Source organism: Cinclus cinclus, chromosome 5, assembly GCF_963662255.1.
Source record: "Cinclus cinclus chromosome 5, bCinCin1.1, whole genome shotgun sequence".
In the NCBI taxonomy this organism is placed as follows: Eukaryota; Metazoa; Chordata; class Aves; order Passeriformes; family Cinclidae; genus Cinclus; species Cinclus cinclus.
The window spans coordinates 69,703,487-69,721,163 of NC_085050.1; the positions used below are offsets into that span (position 1 = coordinate 69,703,487).

Sequence of the window (17,677 nt, forward strand, 5' to 3'; positions counted from 1 at the left end):
ATGCTGATACTTAATCAAACAACAATCCAGATAAAAGAACTGGACCTACACTGGTGCCATCAAGTTATTGCTCAAGCACACAGCAATCGTGTGCAGCACAACACATCCTTTTCAGTAAGAAACCTCTCTATTCCTAAGGCAGCACCAAAGTTCCATGGAAATTTCAGTTTGCTGTTCAATTACTAAAATGATGAAGCACACAAAGGTCAGTACTTGCACATATTTAAGGCTTCTGGGTAAACTACAGGAAACACCTTGGTGTCAGTATCTCAGCAGAAGACTAAGTCCATACAAAAAACAATTCAGAAGTGTATAGAATGCAAACACGTGTGGTACGCTACATCTGTGTCAGATTTGACACGTATATCACTTCCCAGCACCTCTATGTATGAAGATACAGCTAACACACTGTCAAAGGCATTTATTGAACTTTTAACACCCCTGCAAAAAGGCAACGCTATGATCTAGCCTGGAATACAACAGCCATTCCCAAGCATTCTTAGAAAACATTACATGGAACAAACAGTCTGTGGAACATGTGCCACAATAAACCAAACATCATGACACAACCCCCCAAAGTTAAGGGACAGTAACAGAAAACAGGAGAGCACAGCAGCTAAAAAAAAAAAAAGTCAAGGACTAAGTAGTAACAAGTCAGCCAGTTTCAACAACTTGTAAATGAGCATAAGATCATCCCCAAGGATGACTCGACATATTATCTGGAAGAACAAATGAAGGGAAAAATAAATACCAGAAAGAACAACTTGTTTGAGAATGCTCCAACACTAAGAAGGTGGAACATGACTACAGCACTACGCTCACTGTTCCTGATGTATGAGAACACTGTGTAACTCCCCACTCTTGCATGATTTCCAGCAATCATGGAACACAACCAAGTGTACTGTCCAGCTGGAACGCACCAGCGCTCACACCACCACACCAACTCCAAACATGGCACTTAACAACACCCTCCCAATGCTACCATGTTCTTACCAGGACTTGGAAGGAAGTAAACTCCTTTGTGACTAGCACCATTTTCCAGGTTGCTGTGTATGCAGACAATTTCACTACGACTTGTCAGTGCAGTGATGAAGTCATCTGAGGGTGCAGGAGTCCAACTCATCCAGAAGCATTAACATTGATGGCGTTTAAGGCAAACCACAAATGCTGAAAAATTTCTGGTGACTTGTGTACTATATTGCATTATTTTCTTATTTGCAACTTTGACACCTGCATAATGCTTTAAACCCACTACCAGAACCAGTAATTGTCACAAAACAGTTGAGTAACAGCTGGTCGTTCCAGGTTTCACATTTGGAAACACAAAAATTATTTTTTAACTCTTCTAATACAAACAACATGAACTATAAGCCACTTGGCAAATTCACAGTAAACAAAAGTCTCAGCAAACGATGGATTCCTACAGATAAATCAAAGACTGCCTATTTTTTCTTTTCTCCTGAAAGACTCTCATATTGGTATGCTTTTTTTAAAAGAAACACAGCTTTTAGTGATTTTTTTAAGTTATGAGAAAGGGAGGAAAAAGAAGAAATTAATATATAGAAATCCTGAAATGATCAGGAAAAAAATATTGATTCCATTGGTTGGGGATTTGTAGGAACAGGGGTGAGGGAGCTGAAATGAGGCGGTACTGGGGTGGCAAGGCAGATCAGATTTACTAAGCTGTTGGATACTCCCACCTATGCAAAAATATCCATTTTGGGAAAAGACTGAACTGCTACAGGTGGTTTAATAACTGCATTTACACTGACAAGAAGCAGTTCTGGAATTGTTTTCATCCTGTAACTTAGAACTTAAAGTTGAACATTTTACTACTCAGAACTATATTTACTGAAACAGATCATTCAAACTGATTTAACATTCAATCCAGCTCCATCAATCACTGAACTGCTCAATATGTAGAGACTTCACAATCCATGATCCATAGCTGTGCTGCTCTAAGTAGCTCTGCAGCAAGCTTTTAGCTTCTTGATACAAGACAGATTTAATCTAAAAAAAAAAAAAAAAAAAAAAACCTGGTAAAATCTCAAGAATTACGGTTACAGAGATCTGTGTTCTGTATATAATAAGCACCAACACTACAAAACCGACCTCTCTCCCTGTGCCAGCTCACCTTTGCCTCGTGGTAAGTTGCAAACTGGAGCAGATCACCCCGTCCTGCTTCCCTGGAGAGCATCCTGAAGCGGCTGAACATGGCAGCCTTGCACAGGCGGCTGGCCAGGCAGGAGCCGCTGCGGAACGGGGAGCTGCGGGCAGAGTGGGGAAACAGGCATGGAAATCAGGAACAAACTCACTACAGGCAGACTGCTCTGATCCTTACAAGGGGTTCTCCCTCCCTCCTAACACTTCGTGAATGCCATCACACAGGAATCCACCTCAATTAGAATCCAAATTAGTTTTATGCATTGTGAAAGCTAAAACATTTTTGCTACTACAGGCAATGGAGTACAGACACCTGCGTTGTTTTGTTTAGTATCTTGTTATCTCACTGTGAACTTACAGGATCTCTAAAACTTCACCTAATCACAGGATGCCTTCAGCCAACACAGGAGAGAATTTCTCTCATAGCTTACAAATTGATTACTTCAATAAACCAGCACAAACCCATTATTTCCAACAAAATGAAGATAAATGCTGACCTTTCAGTGGTTTTCCCACTTAATCCATCCACTACCTCCAGGGATGCATCTGACAATGTCCAATTCAAACTAAGTGACCACTGGTTCAAATCTGTTTGGATTGGCAGTGCAGCTTTCACCAAGTAAAAATGAGATCTGTTGACCAGGTAAGGCACGGGAAGCTTTGAAATAAGTTCATCATCAAGGCGCTGCTTTATGGTTATGTCCAGTCCTTTTGTATCCTTACAACTTCCATTTCCTAGCAAACAGGACAAGGTCAGTCAAATACAAGTACCTCAAATTAGAAAGTTAAAAATGCAGGTATTTCTGCCTTCTTAATCCCTTTATAGTCATTTTCTCACATAAAATTGATGTTTGTGAAAATCAGTTCCAATATTCAATTTACAGAACAAAAATTATTTCCCACTTTCTTCTCCAGAGGCACCATTATTTTCATTGGATGCTCTCTTTTTTTTTTTTTTTTTTTTTTAAATCACTGTTTTTCACCAACTCTTTATGGTCCCTGCAGAAGACACCACTAAAACAGAACTTCAACATTTCAGACCAGAAAATATGCTGAGGAGTTTGCCCACATTACCTCACACCCAACAGCATTTTTGACTGCCTACTAAATAAATACATTCTGGTCTACTGCATCTGAAGGAACAACTCTGTATTTCTCCAAAAGAACTCATGGTTTAGTTCATGCTTTACACAATGCAATCAAACTGGGACATGAAAACACATGAACCCCCCCACCTGGAATTTGCATTGCACGTACCCACAAGAATGTTGCTGATGTACACGGGCTCAATGAAATGGCTCAGCAAGGCTCCCTGAAGACCAACCACTTCCCACTTGGTCAGTTTGTCACCAGCTGACATGCTGCTCACTCTGACAGTCTTGGGGGGACAGCAAGCAGCCAGGTAAATCCTGCCTTCTAGAGCAACGTGAAGACTCAGCTCTTCACTGGCTTCGAAAGCAGATATAGACTGAGGACCGAGATGCCTACGGCAGGGCAGGAGAATGGGTTTCAGTGAGAAAGCACTCTGATCACAGGGATTACACTAAGTGGTATCTAATGCTGTTTCTCAGGAAAAAAAAAATAAAAAAAAAAATCAGGAAATCTAGTCCTTGTGTTATCTTCAACATCGGTAATTCTTAGGAAAGCCAGACTGAGCTGCTCCCCCTAGAATACTGAAATCAGTCTTTAAATAGGAAATAGCCACTCAATCTAATCTTAGCTACCAGTCTGCACACATTAAAAAGATTAGCTGCAAACAAGCTGTCAACTTTTTGTCTACTCACACTCTAATAAAACATAAGTTACTTGTGAAAAAACAGCTGTGAGGTTCTTAAAATCGCCTTTAAAATGTACTTCACACTGTGATTCAAAATATTTAAATAAGAAGACACAACACAAGGGAGACAAAACAGTGGTTGCTCGGAAGCTAAACAGTTCTTCCCCTTAGTTACAAAGGGGTAAGACATCAAAGCAGAGCCTTTTGCTTCAAGGCTTTTTGTACTCCAATCTTGTAATGCATACAATGGCATTAAATCCTTACATCCACTTGCTCAGAGGTTAAATTCGTGATTTAGTAGTATTTTAATAGTATCTTGGGAAGGGGGTTAACAGGTTATTGTCTGTATCAACAAAAGCTACATCCTACAACCCAGACAGAAGTTTTTAGTATCATCATATTGAGCTGTATCTCATATTCATCACTATTACCCTGTACATTAACATTCCCAAAACAAGACAAAAATTAATCTTCAACTACGTCTCGGGAAATGCCATGGTACTTACATCTCTGATTTTAACTGAGCAGTTCCTTTGGGAAGCTGGTTCATGTAGAGTGAGAGAGTTATATTTTGCTTTAAGGTAAGCAGCTGCGAGCCTGGTGCTGTGCAAAATATGGATCTCTCTGCCTTGGCTGGATTTTTGTTATAGAACAGCAAAAGATGCCGATACAAATATCTAAGAAAAAAATGCATCATATATTTTATACAATATATAATCCAGATATATTATATATCATTTATTAGTTCACATAACTCTGACATTTGGGCGCAGAAAAATGAGACAAAATGGCTGCAAAGCAAGGATTTGCTGACACTTTCCCACCTGAGCAGGGAACGCCTGGCAGTGACAATGGCATGGCTGTCGTGCAAGAGCCTCCCACAGGACTCGAAGCTCCGGCTGTAGTTGCATTCTCCAGTCCCCAGAGCTACCACTTCATGCTGCCCACCTAAAACCAGAGATGCTGCTAAGTTCACCTGGCCTGGCTGCCCACCAAGCTCTGTGGGAACAGGTTTCTCAGTGCCCAAAACTCACAATCAAACCTGACTTACCCTTTTCAATGATGAAAGCAGCCAGGGAGCTGCCACAGCTGTGGTACTCGGGGTGTTGAGTAGTCAGGCGGTTGAACACTTCCTCAAGTGTTTGTGAGAGCTTTTGAAAGGTATGTTCTCCTCCTAAATGAAAAAAAATGCAACCCATCAAGACACAAATTTGAAGGCAGGGAAAAAAAAACATAAGCATCTTGCCAAATTATAACCCTGCACACGTGGTATAAGCACAACCACATGTACTTTCAGGATTCTGAAGAACCCACAGGATTAAAAAAAAAAACTCAAGAACACCCAAACACTTGATGCTCTCATCATCTATTATAAGAACAACAGATATAGCCCAAATCTGATTACCTACAGCATACTAACTCGAGTAAGGACAGAGAACATTATTTCTAGTGTTTCTAGAAGTACTAGAATATTTACTGTTTCCTTTTCTATCACCCGGACTGGTGATCAAAATTCAAGCAATTTACTGAAGTTGAGTCCTTCTGTAGAAGCTACCTAGTAATACTAGCCCTTACAGCCTTCAAATATGTTTTAAACCATATGAACAACACAGAAATCACTAAATGAATTAAAAGATATAAAAAATTTTAAAACGAACTAACTATTTGCTGGGCAGCTTGAATCAACAGAGGAAAAACAAGACTATTCCTTACCAGTCCTTGAAGCACAAGCAGAGTTTGCTGGAGGTCGGAGTTCAGCAGGAACACAGCAAAAATCTAAGAATGCAACAACATTTTTGAAGTGGGACGGTCATTCCTAATTTCTAAACGTGAATCTCGCACCACTTTCAGGAAGTCAAACTTTCCAATTCTCTAGGAATTTTCTTTTCTGATCCTGAAGTCCTTGTAAGCTTAGAATGATTCAGACAGCAAAACTCAAGATAAAACATTGTGGCAATTGAACTCAGTTGAAAGCATTATCTCAGTGGGGAACCCTTTTAACCATAAAAATTAAAACCCACTTGAGGTGCAGATCATATTGCTGTACCTGGTGAGTAGCAAATCAAGTGCAACAGCAACTAATTAATTCCTTCAGTACTCCTGGCATCAGTTGATGCAACTCTTAATAGACACATATGACAAAAATAAAAAAGTTTCAGAACCCAACTACAGATTTGCCCCAAGGATTCAAAAAATCTGTCAGAGGCTGATAACTGCAGCATTTAATAAAACACTATTTTGCACAGGACACTCTTAAGCCAAGTATTTCAATTTCTAATTAGGCAGTGCTATAATATTTACCTGAATCTTCAAAAGACTTTGCCCCTGTATTCTCCAAGTTAAGTAGTTCAGCAAGAGCCAGTTTAGCTGCATTTAATTTAGACTCCTTCTTGTTCTTTCCCAGCCCAGTCTTGTAGCAAACACCATTTATCACAGCACAAAAGGCAAAATAAGGCCTTATGATATCACCTTTAAAGGAGAAAAAAAAAAGCAGAAATCAGTGAAATTATTTTAAGGCACGTCACCCATAGCTTCACATTCTTACACTAATTCCTAGAACAAATACAAGACAAAAAGAAAATTCTGGCAAAGCACAACTCTCATCCCTAACCTCCCCAAAAATTTTGGCAGCTTTCCCTTCAGGAACTCTTCACTAAGTCCTAGTAACAGCCATAATTAAACACAATCCACCCGATCTATTTCTGTAGCACCTCATCAGAGAAACAGCTGTGGAGGCAACAAAAGGGCAGCCAAAACCCAACATACATGGGGGCCGTGCAATCAACACTAAAAAGGTTCAGCTGTATCAGCACCAGCACATCAACTCACATCATCCCAAGGACAAGCAAACACTACCTCATTTGGAAGCAGAAGTATTTACCTGCCACGCTGGTCTCTTTCAATTCAAGCTTCAGGTGGTGCATTTTGGCAAACAGATGCAAGGCAGATACTGAGTTTATTACTCCCTGTTTGTATCTTTCAATGAAACCCAGCTCCTCCTGTGAGGGAAGGGCTGAAAACGTGGTGGTGTCTGCCCCTTTAAAAAGAAAAGTTCCATGAACAAAATTAAGGAGAGAACTGCACACATTCTCTGAAAATCTGCCTACAATAAACACTTCTCAGAAGCTTCTTAAAAAAGCAAACCAAAATTTACTGTAGAGCATTACTGCTTTGCACTGAACCCTACATTAGCAACAACAGCAATTCCAAAACGGTGTGTACACCCTCTTTTAAAAGCTTCAAAGCTTTTACTTTAGTAAATCCAGTAATCTCTGAATACAGACAGGTGTAACAAAAAAATACAACATCTATCCCCCCCTCCCCTCTCTTGTGAATCAACAACCCAAGTTGCTGATGGCAGATAGCAAATAGGGGAACCTGTGGTTTTTTTCCTACAAAAAGCTGGGCAGCAGTGGGACTCTGTTGTAAGACACTATAAAAGCTTGAGCAACCACTGGATGGATAACAAGATCAGCTTCAGGGGTGTGATACACCCAAGCACAAACTCCTCCCAAGCCAAGAACTAAAATAAGTTCTCACTTTTAAGTGTTTTAACAGGTGCTTTTACCTCAACACAACTATTCAAAGTGACACAATTCAAAATACATCCTGGGATATGACAAACTGCAGTTAAAACCCTTCACAATGTTATTTATAAAAATTCATGCAGCAGAACATATTCTGTATTTCGTCAGTCTACAGTACTTTTAATGTTCAACCTAACTTTATAATTAGGTAATGCTGCTGCCCCATAGGCCACCCAAAGACAAATGGCTAACAAACTTCCAGCACAAAAAGATTTTAGAAGAGGAGCGACAAGTTTAAGGAGATGCTAAAGAAGTCATATACTAAAACACAGAGATAAGAAAAAGCAAAGTTACTTCAAGTAGCATTAACAGCCAATCCCCGTGTATGAACTGCAAACTATACCTGGATTTTTCATCACCCCTGGTTCACTGCACCTCATAGCACGGGGAAGATTCAGCCTTGTAGTCACAGGCTCGGAGAGACCCTTTGAAATATTATGTCTGAGAACCTCGCGTGGCAAAACCCTCTCAGGTGCGGGGTCCAAGGCGAGAACTGCAGCACCATCAAAGCAGCCATTGCTGCTCGCCATTTCCGACCGACCTACGGAAACTTAACGCTAACGCTGCCAGTAAAGACACAGTTAAAAAAAAAAAAAAAAAAAAAAAAAAAGCAGCAGTTCTCCTGGTCAACCTACTTCACAAGAACACCAGAAACAACTCGCCCCGGGCCGGGGTAGGACCAGACCCGATGTCCTTCCCCGCAGTGTGGCCACTTCTCCCCTTTGTAAAGCACCTTCCCTCACGCGTAACGCGGCTCTGCCCCTCCACTCCAAGGACTCGGCCAACTCCTCAAGTCGCTCTTGAGGGAGCGAGGCGAACGAAAGCAGCAAAGCTGAACCCTCGCGAGTTTCCAGGCCGAGCTGGCGCTGAAGAGTTCAGTACCTGCACCTTCTGCCCTCGTCCTGCCGCGGAGAACTTCTCAGAGCTCACACCCTCAGCACGGCCGAGGCCACACGAGGCCGGAGGAGCCGGGGAGCTGCCAGCCGGCCCTGAGGCGATGGCCTCCGAGAGCCGAGCAGCCCTCACGCCTCAGCCCTCCGGGCCTTCGGAGGCGGGGGCGGCCCCACACCGCCCTTCCTTCCCGCCATTCCGTGAGGGGCGCGGCTGAGGGAGGATCCCGAGGGAGCACCTGCGGCAGTGAGGCAGCCGCACGGCTCCAGCCCTGTGCTGCCGGCTCCGCTTCAATAGCGCTTCCCAGGCACACCTGCTCGCCTTCTCGGGCCGCTCCCACCGGGCAGCCCTCACGGAGCGGGAGCAGCCGCTGTCCGATCCCGGCGAAAGCGCCGCGCGTCCCCGCTCCTCGGTCGGGGCGGCGCTTCCCGAGCTCCTGGGCTTGACCGCGCTTAAACCACGCTCTGCCAAGTTACATTTAAAACGCTCTCTTTCTTCTTGTTCAGCTTCCTTGATTAATACAAAAAAAAAAAAGGTCCTGTACAGTAGTTAAATTTTATTACAAGTGTAATAAACTTCATGATTTTTAGCACTAAGGCAATCACAGTTTCATAAGTTACATATATATATATATATATAATTTACACCAGTCTACATTGACAAATCAATTACTGGTCACATCAACAAGGGGTCTGTGTTATGGCAAGTAAAATTTTATGAAAAATTCACAGTTAATCTGCAAGTATTGTAAAGATGCAGGATCATATTGCACATCATAAAATGGACGCTGAGGAGCAGATTTACAGTGTTCCAGCTATTCCTTCACAGAATATACATTGGTCGTCATCATCATCATCATCATCATCATCATGCAATAACTTCAAATACAGAATGGTATCAAGTACCACAGTAAACAGTTACTCACAATGTAAGTTTTAAATAGAGTAGCAAAAAGCTGTTAGGTTTCTCTTTAAACCATATTTAAGTTCTTAAAATATAATAAAACACTTTGATAAAATCAAATGGAGTTAGGGTTGTCACATCGTACTTTTAATATTCTTCTTTGTCTTTTCCTTTCTTTTCCTTTTCATCCTGTAGTGCAGTACCAAGTTTCTTTATAAGGACTGACAAAACTTTGTCCAAAGGATCCATGACACCACGCTGCAGCCACTTAGGGATAGTAGTCCTTGCATGGTGAAAGCCCAGCTTTTGGAGGATGTAGTCAACACCAACAGGATCAATTTTTCTCCCAGTCCAAGATATTAACCTAAAAAAAGCAATAAACAGAAGACTCAGTCTCAAATATATAAATATAGCAAATAAGCATTTGTATATGCAAAAAATCCATTTTCCCCAGTGTTACTTGTGACCAACTTAAATCCAGCAGGCATTGTTTCGAACTTGATTTAGACAGATAAGCTCAAGATAAGGTAAAAAACCTGACTGAAATTACTGAGTTTAAGTTTACTGTATTCTCATTCAACACTGCCTTTCATGTGCATAAATTCTAACCCAGAAATTACTGCACAGCCAAAGAGACTGCAGCTACAGGTGCTTCTTACCTGAGCGTGGGTTCCAAATGCCAAGTATTGCACATAAACTCCCTCCAGTCAACTGTAGTGTAGGTAATGCTTTCCTCTGCCTCTTTGTCAGTGGAGCTGTCCTCAAGGACACCAACAGAGTTCTTCTGCCCTGGACGAGCAGCCAAAATGCGAGGAGGAAAAATTGCTGCAAAGGGGAGAGAGGAAAAACACCAGTCAGTCATGAGCAGCTCACCTGGATTCTTTTTGTAAACAGTTTAAATAAAAAAAAAAGGCACAAGTCTCAACAAGACAAGAACCACCTCATATTTCCAGAATTTCTGCAAAAGGCCACATATTACTTAAGAATGAACATGCTAAATTTGAATGCTGCAACTGAACATACTGAGGGTGGAAAAATCAATCATTCTGAAATCGGAAAAATGTATGTCTTGAAAAGACTCCACTGATGACAGGATTGCAATAACAATAATAAAGCTTCCTAAAACAGTGTTCATCTGCCTCTACAATCTTAAAGAGAAAGCTAAAACACCAGGTGTCAAAATAGGAGCAAGATTATGACTTGGAGTGTATTTACTGTCCAATAATCTGACAGCTGCAGACCGTCAGACAAGTGTTACTTCATGAACAACTCACCTTTTTCTTTTTCTTTTAGGTAAGCAGACACTAAGTCATGCAGAAACATGATCAGTTCAGCATCCATAGTCACACAGATGTGGTCTGTGAATTCAGTTACTACACTGCATTCCACCTTTGGTTTAACACTTGTATCTACAGCCAGATAAAAACAGTATTAATACACTTACAAATACATACTGTAAATACAGAAGTACATAGAATTTGAATGCAAATAATTTGAACCAGCAATTCTTGAGAGGAAGGAACACAGCTAACATTTTAATAAACATAAGGAAACCAAGCCTGTGAAAACAGCCACCGTAGCTGAAATGTTCATATTAAGTTCTCTTAGTGAGTCTTTTTCTATAGCAACCAATCTCTGCACTAGATCTTCACTCTCTCAAAAGAGCTCCCTCTGAATTTTACAACAAAATGCTATCTTTTCCTGTAGATCTATGGCAATTCTCATATTAAATCCTCTTATCAGCACACTAACTTGGCCTTTAACTCCTAATTTGCGAGAAATAGTTTTTGACCAAGAAAAATGTTTTACTGTACCTTGTAATGAAGGCTCTTGGGGCTCTTGAACATGAATCGATTTAAAATCCAGCTGCATCCTTGGCAATGCAAAGATGGTTTCAGTTTCATGGTTGTAACTGGAGCCACCCCTGAAGCCACTTAACAAGCTTGAGCTTTTCACTGTCGTGCTGCTCTCCGGGTTGTTGGCATCAACATTACGAAGCAGGTTCAACTCTACGGGAACAATGGGAGACGTGAAATCATGACAAGGCAAAAAAAGTGAAGAAAAGCCACTTGTAAAACTGCTGCTGTATGATTATTGAGGAGATTTTATCTTTCATTCTGCTCCCAAAAGAGTGGCTAGAAAAGGTCAATCAAATTTGTTGCTCATGCACAGAAGAATTAGCAGCTTTTCAACAGCTCCATCTGCAAGCAGATCAACCCCCAGACTGAATGAACCTGACTCTAACCTTCATTCCTCGTGGCTGTCACATAATTGAACCACTCCTTCACACTGGCAACTCCATGCGGGGGATTTTCGTGGCGGCGCCTCGTTATCTTTGTGATGGTGGCCATGGGGCTTTCCAGGGCCCCACAGGGTTTGGTGACCATGGTGTTATGGCCCAAATGGAAGTCCAGGGTTTGCACAATGTACGTGGAGTGTTCACTGGTACCTGCATTGAAGGTGTGGGCAGCGGGAGGTGGAAGAGGAAAAAAAAAAAAAAGTAAAAGGATCTTAGCGAGGGTAGCGGGATTTCCTCTCATTCTCCTACAGGTATTTAATATGAATAATTAGGTGTGTCAGTGGAATTTAACCTGGTATAAAACTCGAAAACAACAGAGAAATGAAATCCTCAGTAGCTACAGACAATAACACTCCACAATATTAAGATAAATATAAGCAGTAAGATCATCAAAATTCATCATATGGTTAGAAAGGACTACACAAATACACAGAAATAATGAAAAGGTAGGCTCATTATCATATCCAGTACATTTGAAAATGTATTTTGCATTATTCCACAGATAAAGCAAATTGTGGTAAAGATGTGGAGGGAATAGATAATTTTTAGGTAAGTGGTATATTTTTGGGAAATAGCCTTGATTCAGACAAAAAAAGTAAATTTTCCTTTGATTTCTTCTTATGTAATAATACTTCATTAAAAACTCATTTAAAAACATTTAGAGAAATGAGTAAACAGTTTAAATTACCATCTTCCAAAACTTTCTGGGCTTCTGTCCAAAACGCAATATTGGGTTCTTCCAGGTGAAATAAGGCCCATGATTTTGAGCGGAAATTAGGGCCATGAAAACAAGCCAGGGTCATATGGTTCCCGTGGAGGCTCATGGATCCTCCAAATTGCATCCCATCTTCTGGCAGTGGCATCTGGAACAGGGATATGTGGCAGCCAGATACCACCTTCAGAACTCCTGGCCAGTGGCGATGATGGGCTGCATCCAACACTGCAGAGCAAACATGAACAGCCAAACTTCAGGCAAGATACAGAAAAAGCTGCTGCCAAAGTTTATACTTTTGGTAAAACATGGAATTAAGAGTGATATTTTCTTATCTGTTTCACTGGCACTGTATCCTAGGTAATTTTTGCAATTAAAACATGTTAATTTGGAACGGTATTATTTTTTGGCATTGCTTACATTGCTCGTGTGAGGTTCTCTCTAAGTTGTTGGCCACTGTCTTGGGAGGGAGATAAGGAACAGGCCCCCATGTGGACAGAGCTCGCTTGCTTGTATCAAACTGCTGAGTGAAAAACTCCTGGAGCTTCATTCCTATTTTTATCAGGTCTGGCGTAGTTGACCTTGAAATCATCACTTGGAAGATATCCCATTTCAAGTCCCCATGGACAAATATTTCACTAGATATTAAAAACAGCAAGAAAATTAGCAGTAAAGATATTTCCTACCAACAATTTAAAAAAAACAAACAAAACCAAACAATGAACCCTTTGCATTCTGGTTAGCAGTACTGGACAGAAGACATTTGACATTATCAAGCATGATTAACCATAGGATTAACCACATTTTAACCACAGGAAATATTACTACCTTTTATCAGTCATGCTTGAATCCAGATTATTATACAGATTAATTTTCCATTCATCCTGGAGTTTAAGATCAGCATTACTGAAGATGCCCATAAGGATACTGGATCCCATATAGTCAACACGTGCTTCAGTGGAACCCATAGTAATTTCAATTTTATGATTGGGCTGTTGGTTTGGGTGTTCAGAAATATGAGCTGAAATAGAACCAAAAGCAATACAGAAATCAGTTTTTCCAGTGGTATCACCTTTATTGACTGGAACATATGCTAACAGGAGGAGGCTTTCTAACTTACCCACCATCTCCAGGGTGTTAACATCTATGGTACCTCCAACAACTCCCCCTCTGGAGTCCAGCTGGGATCTTCCCAAGCCCACTGACATGCTGATTTCCCGATCTCTGCTACTTCCCACAGACAGACGGCCCTGACTTTTCAAACCACTGGTGGTCCACCTAGAACACAGGTGAAAATAGACCACAACTTTCCAGGCTGTCAGAAGAGAAATTGAATATTATTTACTAGAAAGCAGTAAATAATGTGGTTTAGGCATATGTGACTTCAGGATTAAGCAACTATAGTATTCCTGAGGGGATTCTTAGTTCAAAACTGAAAAGGGTAGTATTTTAAAGCTAAGAAGCAACAGATTGTTAAGTCTGTGGGGAAAAAATTGGTTTTTTACCCCAAAACACCACCACCTGTTAAAACATGCTGGATCATGTTTTATACTTACGTAGTATTGCCCATTACATTGCTCATATTCATTTGAACATTTAATTGTTTTAGGTTCATAGCAAACACAACCAGGGTTTCCCACGGAGTTCCTTGCTGGCTTCCAGCTTTATTTGACTTATTAAATGGAGTTGATGTTTTCGCAAGAGTATCTAAACAGGGGGGGAACAAAAAGTAGACAAAAATTTAAATTATTCCACATGCTAGGAAGAACTGGCAGAACACATGCATTTTGAATATTACAAAAGGACCAACAAGCACATGAGAGAAGATAAGTGAGAACTAGAGGATTTGCAATATGCATTGCTTTAGCTGTCACTGAAATTGACTCACAGATAGGGAAATTTTATGGAAAATACGCTAACAACTTTCATTCATCCATTTTAGGCAATTTTCCCTTCTCTAAGCCATGGACTCTCCAGTGCCGGGCACTGTGGAAAATAGCATTTTCAAAGCAGGTAATGACATAGTTCTTTCATACAACTGGTGGAAATACTTTTTCAAAAATTTAAGTCATTATCTACTCACCCCTCTGAGGCACTGAGGAGTCAGACACACTCCTGGATCTTGTGACAGCTGGAGACTTGAGGCTGTGAGATGCTGTCCCAGGTGACATACTGCTGCTGGCACTGTGCTCACTGAAAACATTGGGTGACTGTGCCATGTGAGTGAAGGAAGCAGATTGGCAGGGCTGCTCCCATGTCCTACAGTATGCTTTCCTTGAGGATTCAGGAGAAAGGTGCTGGCTCACTCCCTCAATTGAATCTGGTGTGCCAGGGCCTGATGCTACTGGAGAAAAAGCAGCACAGGAAATACAGAAAACCTGTTTCATTTGTGTCTAACCATATCCTCATCTATACCAAGAAGTACTGGGAGAGTGTCCAAATGTATTTCTTTTGACATAAAAGTTTACTACTGTTCTTGTTGATACATCACACAACTAGAGAATGGTTTGGGAAGGGACCTTAATTATCATCTAGCTCCAACCCTGCCACAGGCAGGAATGCTATCTATTAGATTGGGTTGCTCAGGCCCCATCCAACCTGGCCTTGAAATATGCTGTCCTAATTATTCAGTGACCTGCTTTAGCAATTTTTCACTTCTTCCATCTAGGATTTCCTATCAAACGTCTCTGAGTGACTGCATATGGCGTAAACCATAATACATTTACATCTATTCAATTATGTAATATGACACGGGTAATAAATGCTTATAAAATTCCTAGTGTAACCCTTTGTCTAACAAGTTTTTTTGTGATAAGCAGCAGTCTCCTACCTGGCAGATTTATTGTCTGATCACCCAGGAAGAGCCTTCTTGCAATGCTTCTCCTGTACCAAGCTCTGGGAAAGGCCAGGATCTCACTGAGGCGACGCATGTCGTATTTGAAAGAAGCAGATCCTATGTCACAGACAGCTGAAAAAGCACATGCATACAGCTGTAAACTCCCAGTAATAACAGGTTTTGTTAACCAAGTCAAATTCTCCTTCACCTAGAAGTATTGTCTCTGCTGTCAGGAAAAAATAAGTTTTCCTGAGGTGTTGCCATTTCTCCAAGTCCAAACATTAGATACAAAAGCATTTCATAAAGACATGATGGAACCCAAGAGCAGAAATAACGTTGAGTCCTGCTTGTGTTGGATGTGCCTCAGACTCTTCATGGGAGTATTTTAATGGCAAATTCATCACAACCATCCTGCTGTTTGCCCAGTAAGTCAGGATCCCATGGGCAGGGGCAGAAAATAAGTACATAGATCTTACATTTAAAAAAAAAAAAAAAAAAAAAAAAAAAAGCTGCTAAGAGCAAAGTCCACCTCTAATGAGCTGTGATTAAAATGGAAGAAGCATTTACCAGATATGTTGATCAATGTGGTGTCTATCTTGCTGGTAGCTTTGCTTGCAGACTGACTCTCAAAGAAGGAAGAGCCTCCTGAACGCCTGATCCGGGACAGGCTGACTTTGACAAACTCCAGGTTGATGCTCAAGGAATCCTTTCGGCCAGTGACTGAAGTTGGCTCCTCATCCACATTCCCTAGAAGCAGGAAGGAAACATTTTCATCTTCTGTGATCCTTTCAAATCTGCAGTTCAGAAACCCAAGCCACACTTGAATAATACTCATAAAAGCAAACAAAACCTTGTTCCGTACCCAAGGCTCCCGATCCAGGGGTTAGCACAGTAACAGCTGATTTTTGTTTTCCAGCTCCGTAGGGATGGAACACGTACAGGGAGAAGTCAGACATGCAGGCAGTAAAGCTCAGGCCTGAAGAGCTGCTGCTGGAAGTTGTCAGATCTGACTGACTGCTGCTGTGCCTTGTCCTGCCCAGAGGGCTGCCGAGGCCAGGTGATGAACCTGCAGTCATTTTTTTGGGGCAAAAATCAGATTTTCTAACGTGAAATAATACTTAATGTTAACAGCAGCATTAAACAGACCAAATACCAAGTAATGCCCTCTAGCAGCAATATAGCTTAAGTATTCTGTGTATCGAATCAACATTCACACATGTATTACCTGGTGCTCCAGATTTACCAGCTGAATTCTTTGAGCCACTCAGTGGAGTACTTCCACCAATGGACACACTTTCTGATGGGTATGTTGTGCCTAAAGTTTCCAGTTCTCCTCGGTTGGAAGAGAAAACAAGATCCAGGGAAGGCAACTTGAGCATACATTCGACTCTGGACACGGGCAAGCAACTGAACTTGATTTGAGAGGGCTGACAGGCAGAAAGAAAAAAAAGCATTCAGAAGGGACACTTGAGTTTTTATTCTTTAAAACTCAAACTTAGAAGCATGGCTTGTTTAAAAGATAGTGACTAAAGCAAGGTACTACCTTGTATGTTGAGTTAAAACCTCACCTGGACTCGTACATAAACCACCACATCTACAGGGAAGGAGGAATATGCTGATGTTGAGGATGACACCAAGGATGTTGTGGACTCTTCTAAGGGATCCTGTATATCAAACTGTCCCATGTCTTCATCCTGGGAACTAACAGCTTTTAACAAGTACAAGAACTCATTACTAAGTGAAATGTGAAGGGAAAAACAGCTCAATACCATAAAACCACAGAGCGCCAGAATGCAACTGTGCAACTGACCTGTGTAATTCCTTTCAATGGGTGTGATGGGAATGGTTTCAAGGGCTTTCTCCAGGAAGTCCAGGAGGCAGGGGCTGATCACCATCTCCTCTGGCAGTGACTGGAGTGCAACCCATGCATAGAGTTTAGCAGTTTTCACTCCACCACTTCCTTTCCCTTTGGCTGCAACATTGAGAAGATAACACTTGTCTAAGGTGATACCACTGAGCAGTAAATGATAAAACATTAGAAAGACACTTCATAACTGATCAAGCTGTGCCCTCTAATTTTTTCTGTCATCTGAAGAGATCTAGATCAGGTCTACTAGAAGAAATTAAGTCATTAAGTTTTCACTTTGCAAAAACACCATTAGTCTGTAAGGCTCAACTGCAGGAATTCTGTTGCTCATGTTCACAACCAAGCATTCTGTTGTCATTGTCAACAGCTCACTTTTTAGGAAATAGCACCAAAAGCAAACACAGATAGTTCTCCAAATACCCACTGCAAAGTAACCACAGCTGACTGGAAATGGAAGTGGCATTAGGAAAAGTAAATGCACAGGTCTGGAAAGAACGTCAGTTTAAATAGAGAAAATACATTACAAAATTAAAACTGCAAATGGCAAGCCCTTCTATACTTAGGCAAAGAATGACTGAAGATTCTAAACCATAATTTTTGAAAGCTTGGAACTACTCAGAGCGTAAACTAATAAAAAGGTTA

General features: G+C 41.1%; 2 protein-coding genes across 9 annotated transcripts in view; both read right to left on the minus strand.

Annotated features, from left to right (window-relative positions):
* Positions 1-233: 233 nt before the first annotated feature.
* Positions 234-8,414, minus strand: ADAD1 (adenosine deaminase domain containing 1). The gene is made up of 11 exons (XM_062493135.1): positions 7,873-8,414; positions 6,822-6,997; positions 6,242-6,409; positions 5,654-5,716; positions 4,992-5,114; positions 4,765-4,888; positions 4,447-4,617; positions 3,421-3,647; positions 2,661-2,898; positions 2,135-2,267; positions 234-2,010 (listed from the first exon to the last, which is right to left on the minus strand). Exons 1-11 carry the CDS (start codon positions 8,055-8,057, stop codon positions 1,897-1,899), a joined length of 1,722 nt encoding a protein of 573 aa, XP_062349119.1. The 5' UTR covers positions 8,058-8,414; the 3' UTR covers positions 234-1,896.
* A 540-nt stretch (positions 8,415-8,954) lies between these two features.
* BLTP1 (bridge-like lipid transfer protein family member 1) overlaps positions 8,955-17,677 on the minus strand; it is an 86,403-nt gene continuing 77,680 nt past the window's right edge. For 7 of the 8 annotated variants that reach the window (XM_062493139.1, XM_062493140.1, XM_062493144.1 and 4 more), the window contains 17 exons: positions 16,979-17,140; positions 16,737-16,876; positions 16,394-16,595; positions 16,031-16,234; positions 15,736-15,915; positions 15,163-15,300; positions 14,416-14,676; positions 13,889-14,039; positions 13,453-13,610; positions 13,161-13,353; positions 12,753-12,970; positions 12,309-12,560; positions 11,567-11,770; positions 11,136-11,330; positions 10,596-10,730; positions 9,981-10,146; positions 8,955-9,685 (listed from right to left, as the gene is read on the minus strand). In XM_062493139.1, coding sequence (XP_062349123.1) covers positions 9,469-9,685; positions 9,981-10,146; positions 10,596-10,730; positions 11,136-11,330; positions 11,567-11,770; positions 12,309-12,560; positions 12,753-12,970; positions 13,161-13,353; positions 13,453-13,610; positions 13,889-14,039; positions 14,416-14,676; positions 15,163-15,300; positions 15,736-15,915; positions 16,031-16,234; positions 16,394-16,595; positions 16,737-16,876; positions 16,979-17,140 — 3,176 coding nt within the window. In that variant the 3' untranslated portion in view covers positions 8,955-9,468. The remainder of the gene's footprint in view (positions 9,686-9,980; positions 10,147-10,595; positions 10,731-11,135; positions 11,331-11,566; positions 11,771-12,308; positions 12,561-12,752; positions 12,971-13,160; positions 13,354-13,452; positions 13,611-13,888; positions 14,040-14,415; positions 14,677-15,162; positions 15,301-15,735; positions 15,916-16,030; positions 16,235-16,393; positions 16,596-16,736; positions 16,877-16,978; positions 17,141-17,677) is intronic. The other variant, XM_062493136.1, reaches the window with a different exon arrangement.

Coding starts and splice junctions, on each gene's coding strand:
- ADAD1 (XM_062493135.1), bottom strand. CDS start 8,057: ATGGCGAGCAGCAATGGCTGCTTTGATGGTGCTGCAGTTCTCGCCTTG. Junction 2,899..3,420: donor CATCAGCAACATTCTTGTGG/GTACGTGCAATG, acceptor CCTGTTTGCTAG/GAAATGGAAGTTGTAAGGAT. Junction 2,011..2,134: donor CAACTTACCACGAGGCAAAG/GTGAGCTGGCAC, acceptor TTTTTTTTTTAG/ATTAAATCTGTCTTGTATCA.